Here is an 8,779-nt window from a genome sequence, read left to right as displayed (position 1 = left end):
GAATTGGGGGCTGGCTCTTGGGCAAAGAGGGATGAGAAAACCGTGAAAAGAATTTCACTGCTCTCTTTTAAAAATATCATTCTAATATATTGAAAAAACAAAGAAGTTTGTTCTCTGTAGCTGAAATCTGCACTCGTATCTTTGGAATATGCCTTCACTTTACTATGATCTAATCAAATTTGAAAGCCCCAAAGCTCATTGTTAGGAATCAGATCTGCTGTTGCCGCTTTCAAGCCAAAAATAGTTTTAATAAATGAAAGAATCAGAGATCTAGTCATCTCAAAGTAGTTATTCTGTATTTCATAATTTAGAAAAATAGAAATCACAAATTATAGCCAACAATTTACTCTAGAGTTTATTTAGTATCAGAGGATCACTCTTTCGTTTTCCCAACATATCAGAATTTTTTTTAAGTGAGCGCTAAAATTCTTTTTATTAATAAATCCATTAGCAAGTAATAATAATGTATTTTGACAGAGCCCCAAACGCAAAATTTGCTACAGCCCCATTTTTTTTGGCTGTGTTTCAACAAAATAAGCAGAAGCATAATTATTTGGAAATTTCAAAAAAATATATGATATTCAGGCCTTACCTCAGGTGGCCTGAACCAGAACCTCTGGTTGGGCAATGTATAGAGGGTACCTGCTAGAAACGCTTGTTTATCTAACTTTCCCCTGTGATCCCATGGAGAAGCCTGGGTTTAGACCTATTGTTAGACCACTTGGTAAACCAGATGACACTAAAAGGTGACAATCACCAAGCAGCAGTCACGGCCAAGAAAAGCCAGCAATATTGCAGGGTGTTTAGGCTATATCCTCTTTTAACAGTGCTTAGCAGGTTGATACAAATAGACGTCTTTTTAGAATCTGGACTGTGCGTCTTCTTGTCCCTCTTATGCTTCCACCCCCATAAGTTTCACCTATGTCCCTTCTGATTAACATTTCAGAAAAATGTTTATTTAGAAAAATGAAAAAACATGTTTTCTGGGCAAATAATTCAAGCAATCAGTGCTAAAAATTAATCAAAATTTTTTTTTAATATTTAAATCTCTCTAGGCCAAACGGTGAGGATTCATGAAGAAGTTAACTATAAATTAATGTTTTAGGCCATTAGTTCAGATTATAAGTCTTAAAAGTGTATTTTAAAAATGTAACTCATGATTAACTAGACAGTCTGTTGTCGTGAACCTAATATCTTCTAATTATAGTGAAAAAATATTGTAAGCCCAGGAAAATTTCACATCAATGATCTTTGCTTGATTTTTCCAATGAGTATCCACCTCTCTCACAACTGTGTAATAAAAAATACTAAGTACCTTAAAAGAATAACCCAGTTACCTAAATCCAGATTATTACTTAGAAGGAAAATTATAAAAAAGTTTTGAGTGGAACAAATTTATAAAGTACAAATTAGTTCTGTTCCTATATTTAAAATACATGTGATCAGGCTACTACCAAAAAAAAAAAAAAACAGGTACATGTAAGAACTTAAAATTCCACATCATAACAGTCAGTTCTATGCTTTACATCACCGCGCCTTCCTATTCCTGTCCAAAACAAAGCTTTGCTTTGCAGCATTCAGGATTTTTGTTTGTTTTCTTTTTTATTATTTTTATTGAAATATAGCTGATTTACAATGTTGTGTTAGTTTCACACGTACAGCAAAGTGATTCCGCTTTATATATATATATATATATATATATATATATGTTTTGTTTTGGTTGTAAATATGTTAGTTTTTTTTTTTCTTTCTTTTTTTTTTTGCAGTACGTAGGCCTCTCTGTTGTGGCCTCTCCCGTTGCGGAGCACAGGCTCCAGACGCGCAGGCTCAGCAGCCATGGCTCACAGGCCTAGCCGCTCCGCGGCATGTGGGATCTTCCTGGACCGGGGCACGCACCTGTGTCCCCTGCATCGGCAGGCGGACTCTCAACCACTGCGCCACCAGGGAAGCCCAGTATGTTAGTTTTTATCTCAGCTCAGCCCATCCTTTAACCAAGCATCTGGATTAGGACCAGCCAAGATCAGGCTTTCCAAACTCCCCACTCTAGCACTGTCCATGTCCCCTTGCCAAAGGCAGCATGCGTTTCCTAGGAGCAAGGGTTTGAGGGCTGAAGGACCCTAGAGAAAAGGTTGAATTCAGAGATCCTCTGCAAACTCCCTGCCAGCCAGGCTTTTTCACACTCAGCATTGGGGTCATCACGGCCCCTGGAGGCAGCCCCTCCCCTTGCTGGAGAGTGTCAGTGGTTCGAAAGAGTTTTCCCTTGTGTCCAGACTCCCCTGTGATCTTGAACAAATCACAGCATCTCTGAGTCTGAGATTCTCCAAATATGAATGATGAAAGGAGTGATGATTTCAAAGGTTACACAGATCACAGACTTCTTCCTCATTACTTAAATGGCAGGAACTGGAATAAAATGTTTTCCTATAGGGACTTCCCTGGTGGTGCAGTGGTGAAGACCCCAGGCTCCCAATGCATGGGGCACGGGTTTGATCCCTGGTCAGGGAACTACTATGATCTCGCAAACCGCACAGTATGGCAAAAAAAAAAAAAAAAAAAAAAAATTAAATTAAATTAAAAAAAAAAAGTTTTCCTGTAATATCTTTGGGGCTGAAGGATCTTATCTAACCGGTGAGGTCTGTGTTTAAAAGGCAGAGGCAGGGACTTCCCTGGCAGTCCAGTGGTTAAGATTTCACGTTCCAATGCAAGGGGTGCGGGTTCGATCCTTGGTCAGGGAGCTAAGATCCCACATGCCTTGGGGCCAAACACCAAAATATAAAACAGAAGCAATATTGTAACAAATTCAATAAAGACTTTAAAAATGGTCCACCTCAAAAAATAATAATAAAAAAAATAACACCGGCAATAAAGAATTGTCAATGCAACTGAGCAGTGGCTAACATCCTATTCCCTCGGCACACATCACCCACTCCTTAACCCCCAGCTGACCAGCATCTGCCACTGGGAGCCTGGCTTGGCACTTATCAAGCTGTCACCAAGTACCCAGTTCCCCCAAAACATTGCCAAAGTCAGTCTTCCCTCCTCCTCTGGTTCTCCAGTTCTCCAAATATTTGTTACTGTTGCCTAATTCCATCTTTTAAAAATTCTCTTCTCTTGGCCCCAGGGACAACACATCCCTGATTCACTCTCCTTTGCCATTTTCTGACCTCTCTTTTGTCTCGTTCTTTGGCTCCTTCTCCGTCCCCATAGTTAAAAATAACCACTTTTTGACCCTCTTATCTTCGCCAGGAAGAATCCCAAAACTCAGCTCTCCTCGCAACCCTGTCACTAACTCACTGTGTGGCCTCAGACAACCCACAACCCTCTCTGGGCTTCCTTTATCCCTGAGAAAGGAAAGGAGCTGGACTTGATGATCCGAAATCATAGTCCCTCGGAGCTGGGCAGTGCTACACTAGTCTGTCCTAATCCCATTCCTGTCCTCCATCAGCATATGGTACATTTTCAGAAAGCCAGTCCAAGTCTGTAATGGAGCTAAGACCACCAGGAAGTCATCAATTCCAGGGTAGAAGAAACCTTAGACATCACCTAGTCTGAAATTTTCATTTCATAGCTGAGGAAACCTAGGTCAAGAGTGGGTACTCGGGGCTTCCCTGGTGCCACAGTGATTGAGAGTCCGCCTGCCGATGCAGGGGACGCGAGTTCGTACCCCGGTCCGGGAGGATCTCACATGCCGCGGAGCGGCTGGGCCCGTGGGCCATGGCCACTGAGCCTGCGCGTCCAGAGCCTGTGCTCCGCAAGGGGAGAGGCCACAGCAGAGAGAGGCCCGCGTACCGAAGGAAAAAAAAAAAACAAAACAAAAAACAGTGGGTACGCGATTACATCACAGCAGGGATAGGAATGAGGAGGAGGTCTCCGGGGCTCTCACATGTTCCAAAATCAGAGCTTAAATATCTTCCAAACCTGGGTGAAATGTATAATGGTGTCAGAGTAAAATGTGATATAGAAGGTATAAACTGGGTAGGGCACCTTAGAGCCTTTTTCCCTCTTTAAAAAAAAATAAACTCTGTACTGTAACTCTAAGAAATTTGGAGCGGTATTTGCTATAGAGGGTGCTTAACACAAAAGTAGCAAAATCAGATCACATAAAACATCTTAGATGTATATTTTTAAATAGGCAAATAAAACAGAACATCAAGTCGCAGAACACATATATTTACAATAATTCAAATGTCCAAAGCACAATACAGTGGTATCTCTTTAACAGTTCATATAATTTAAGACATACATTCACACAAGCATATGAACAAATACTAGAGTCCTAGACCAAAGGCTGAAGAAGTTACTCAGACGTTCTGGCACTGACACCTACATATTTATGGCAACAGATAATGATGGCTTTAAACTTTCAGTAAGATCTTTTGCACAAAGATAGGAAATGTACAGAATGGGAAGAAGACAGTCAAACAAATGTACCTTTACTGTACTATTTATCTAACACCACATGGGATGCGGCACTGCTCAGTAAATTTGATCAGGATAGTCTATTTACTCTGGTCTGCAATGATGACATGAACCGAATTATTCCCAAATCTAACTTCACTTTGCGCTTTATAAATAATTGCTGCTTGGTTCTTCCTTCTACATCTTTTAAAAATGAACACAACACTTTTCTTTAACATAACTCAACTTTGGTGCCAATAAGTTAGTAAAACCCCTTTTTTAAGAATACTAATACTTGGAACTTATTTTTTCTTTTAAGAATCCTGAGTGAAAGGACAGTGTCAGTGATATCACCTCCAGGCCAGCTTTGAAATTATCAGTGGTGCTAAAAACTAAGCTACTATCTAGAACTTAAACTCTGAAAAACAACCCCATCTTTCTCTGGCACGAACCCAAGTGCTTTAGCTCGAACCTAAGTGCTTCAGCACATTTCCTATTAACCAGAGAAAGAGACACTTTGGTTGTATTTCAGAAAAACAAAACAACCCCATTTCTGTCCTTCTGTTTATTTCTGCAGACCACACACAAAGCGGAATATGAAGAGATTCAATCACTGCATCATAAAAATACAGGCACAAAATTAAGTGGACGCCACAAAGGGTGTGTCTGAAAACACTGAATTGACTGAATCTGAGTCAGATTTCACCCTTGTGGACTTTAAGATGCCCTCAGCTATGACCGTTTCACTGGGAAAGAGCCTGACTTTCCCATTCTGCCCTGTTGCAGTATCCTTCAGGGGTTCCAAAAACACCACTCTTTTCCCAGCCCCTGCCTTCCGTTCATCGGCGGGGGCATCGCTTTCAGGGCCAGAAGTGAGAATAGATGCATGGGCATTGCTTTGGTTTAGCATATTTTTTCGTCTCTTGGGTTTACATTTGCAGGGACACGGTGTCAGATAGAGGTACAGAAGTACCAAAACAATGCTGGCCACACAGGCTGCAAGAGTGGTAAAAGCCGTGTTAAATGCCTCGTGAGCATGAGATCTGTTTACGGTGAAATTGCTCACGTTTATTGTGATATCCACAGTTTCATTTAACAGACGTTGCCGATTCATTGCAACACAGGAATACACTCCAGCATCCTCAAAACGAGGACTTTCTATAACCAGACTTCCATTGGGAAATATGTGAAAGTTTTCTATCTCTTTATCGGGCTCCAGCACTCTGTTATCTGGACCGACCCACATGAAATCGGTATTCACGTTACCAGTCTTGCTATCACAGTGGACAATCAGCCTTTCCCCCACTTGCGCCTCATGAATAAAGCCAAGGGCACGGAAGGAACCATTGATGATACTGTCAGAGCAGTTCATAAAGCTATCCTGGAGCAGAAGCACCTGATGGAAGTGCCTAGCGTCAGACCACAAGCGACAGGTATAATCATTCTTAAAATCCATCACTGAGCTGAAGTGCCTACGATACCAAAAGGTCAGCAACGAGTAAAGGGAACAGTCACAGACAAATGGGTTTCCATGAAGGTAGATGCCTCTCAGCTGCCTTCCTGGCACTAAATTTATATGATGCATCGGCAGGGAGGGGATCCGGTTATAAGAAACATCTAGAAACATCAGTTCTGCCAGCTTGAACCTTCCAACGTACAAATCCATGGGAAACTGCGTGAGAAAGTTTCCACTTAAGTAGAGTTTCTGCAGTTGGGAGAGCCCTCCAAACGCTGAAGGGTCGAGATAGGAAATGTGATTGTTGTAAAGCAGGAGCACTTCCAGAACCTTCAACTCCTGGAACACTGCACTTTTCACAGTCTTCAGCTTGTTGGACGATAAGTCGAGACACTTAAGATTTGGCGTGCTGGAAAAACTGTCCGTAGAAATGCTCGTGATGTTGTTATGCCGAATAATGAGGGTGTTCAGCTTTACAAACGACACCGGAATCCACTCAGAATCCAGGAGCCCGATTCTGTTATAACTCAGATCCAGTCTCTTGATCAGTCTGAAAAGGTTCCCAGGCACCTTGGACAGGTTTTTGTTGGTGCAGCTGACGATGTCAGTGGCACAGATGCAAGCGGTGGGGCACACCCCGGAGGCCCCACGGCTCGCAGTCACCGTGATCACCAACAAACACAGCAGTTCCCTGCAGCCCGGTCTGACAACTCCAGGCAGGGTGGGCAGTGCGTGTAAACGTAAAGACATTATGGTCGCCTCTAGGGCTCTTCCAGGCGCCTTTTCCACCAGCTCAGCCTCCCACCAGTGAACCTGGTAAACAATCAATATTTAAAGAGGGGTAAAAAAGCAAAGTTAACTAGCACTAGTTAGCCCTTAAGAGTAATATCTGGCTTTCTTTCCAATAACTTTTGAAATGAAAGCTTTTGGGTTTTTTTCACACTGGGGAGCCTACGTGTCCTTTTTATTGTTGGATGCAATTTTTCCTGGGTTACTCCTGCTTACAGACATTTACAGTCTCATTCTATCAACACAACCGTCTCAATATCAGAAACTCAATTGTTTTTTAAGGTGCATCCTGCGTTGTTTTTTTTAACTCTCTCCAAGAGTCACAAAAATATACAAACGCATCTTATAAACAATTACACGGAAATACTTAGCAAGCCACCCGTCCAGAAAGCAACTCACGGAGCTGGGAAGCCTCACGGGCTCCGGGGATAGGCCGCCGACGGTGGTGTCTTCTGCAGGTCTGTGCGTCTGTCTGTCTGTCACTCCGGCATCTTACGAGTTCCTTTCCCTTTAGCTCCCGGCGGGCGGCAGCCTCTCGCTGGCTCGCAACTTTGGGGAGTTTCAGGCAGCCGCAGCGGCGGCAGCAACCCCGGGCGCAGGAAACGTCTCGGCCGGCTGCGGTTGCTTCTCCCCGGCTCTCTTCATTGCTCTGCTGAAGGTACCGCCTGGGCGCTCTGGCCGTCGCGTGCCCGCGCGCGGGGCGCCTTGCTCCCGGAGCCTGGTCCAAGGGGCGGAGGCGCGGGGAGCGGGTCGGACCCGGCCCCGCCTCTCCGCGCACCGGAGGCTGCAGAGCCCGGGTTCCCGGGCGGCGCCGGCCGGGTTTTATCCCCGCGCGCCCGGGGTCGGGTGCGGGGCTGGGAGACCGGTCCCGCCCTCGCACGTCCTCCCTCCAGCGGGAACCAGCTCCCGGGCTGCGGGCCGGGGGCGCGCGGCGCGGGGAGGGGGCGGCTGCGCAGCCAATCGGGGCAGCGGCCGGCGCCCCCTTCGCCCCCACCCGGCAGCCCCGCCGCCAACTCCACCACCCTCCCCCCACTCCCGGGTCCCGGGAGAGCGGCCGCGCGGGCGGGGCGGGGCGGGGCGGGGGTCGACACCTGAGGCCGTGGGCGGCGTCCCCCGGCGTGAGGACGCGGTCGCGCACTCCTGCCAGTCGCGTCCGCGAGCCCAGCCGGGGTCAGCAGGGTGATAGGGTTGGGAGAGGATAAGGGACACGCCCAGTCCCGGAGGGAGAGGTCGCACCCTTCAAGACCCACTTCGTCGCGGCAGCGCAGGTCGCCTCCCTCTCCCACCCAGTCCGCTGAGCTCCCCGACCTCTTTACGGCTTGCTTTGGGCGAAGGCCAAGGGGCTCGCAAAGCGCTAAGTGCAGTAGGTTTTAAAGGTTTACAAAACAAACACAGAAGCTGCCTTCCGTCTCCGCCGTCATTTGGGGGCGGGGGGGGGCGCAGAGAAATGGGGCACGTTCCCTCCGGTGCAACAGGATCTCTTCTAGGGGAAAGGAACCGGGAAAGCGCAGCGGGGACACTCCGCAGCTCCCTGGGAAAGTTCTGTCCCTTTCCCAACTCAGGAGGAAGCATCAGCGATGGTCCCCCGTTCGCGAAGGAGAAGCTCAGGAAAGAAGGGTTGGAACCGACCTTCCGCCTGGAAAGCAAAGATAACAGTATTCAGCTTGAAAGAAAAAGGAAAAAAGAAAAAAAATCCCAGATCCAGACTTTTTTTTTTTTCAAAATGTGTTCGCGCCGGACAAGGGCTGATCCCAGACAGAAGGGGTGTCTTGCGCGGAGGTTCTTCATCCCTTCGCGAGAGGCAGGCTAGGAAAGTTGCAAGCAGGGTGGACAAGGCCAGGTGACAAGATCAGGCAAAATGAGGTGGGGGAAGGGGAGTGGAGCTGATGAGCTTTTCGATTAAAACTCCATTTTTGGTTGATTCCGAGATCAGTTTTAACGATGGGATTTGACTGAGCCAACTGACCCATTTAGCCGTTATATCCGGATTAACAAGAACTAAATTACTGCGCTGACGAGAGATATTAACCAAAGCAGAAGGGAGGGGGACATTGAAAAGAGGACCAAATTGAGAACAACAGTTGGGGGCAGGGCACATAACTTGTAATATTACTTAAAGAATAGAAGCGATGACGT

At 46.1% G+C, this 8,779-nt stretch overlaps 2 protein-coding genes across 4 annotated transcripts in view; one reads left to right on the top strand and one right to left on the bottom strand.

The window, feature by feature from the left end:
• Positions 1 to 4,096: 4,096 nt before the first annotated feature.
• AMIGO2 (adhesion molecule with Ig like domain 2) lies at positions 4,097 to 7,498 on the bottom strand. Its single transcript, XM_030835306.3, has 2 exons — positions 7,043 to 7,498; positions 4,097 to 6,667 (listed from the first exon to the last, which is right to left on the bottom strand). Exon 2 carries the CDS (start codon positions 6,602 to 6,604, stop codon positions 5,039 to 5,041), a length of 1,566 nt encoding a protein of 521 aa, XP_030691166.1. The 5' UTR covers positions 6,605 to 6,667; positions 7,043 to 7,498; the 3' UTR covers positions 4,097 to 5,038.
• The window catches only part of PCED1B (PC-esterase domain containing 1B), a 150,626-nt gene continuing 148,991 nt past the window's right edge, over positions 7,145 to 8,779 (top strand). For all 3 annotated transcript variants that reach the window (XM_060306424.1, XM_060306426.1, XM_060306425.1), the window contains exon 1: positions 7,145 to 7,301. The gene's annotated coding sequence lies outside the window, so the exon portion shown is untranslated. The remainder of the gene's footprint in view (positions 7,302 to 8,779) is intronic.

The sequence above is a fragment of the Globicephala melas genome, chromosome 10 (assembly GCF_963455315.2).
Source record: "Globicephala melas chromosome 10, mGloMel1.2, whole genome shotgun sequence".
Lineage (NCBI taxonomy): Eukaryota > Metazoa > Chordata > Mammalia > Artiodactyla > Delphinidae > Globicephala > Globicephala melas.
Note: the sequence above shows the minus strand (reverse complement) of the source record. Positions and strands in the feature narration are given on the sequence as shown.

Bases quoted from the DNA above. Each gene is read 5' to 3' on its own strand.
- AMIGO2 (XM_030835306.3), bottom strand. From the start codon at position 6,604: ATGTCTTTACGTTTACACGCACTGCCCACCCTGCCTGGAGTTGTCAGA.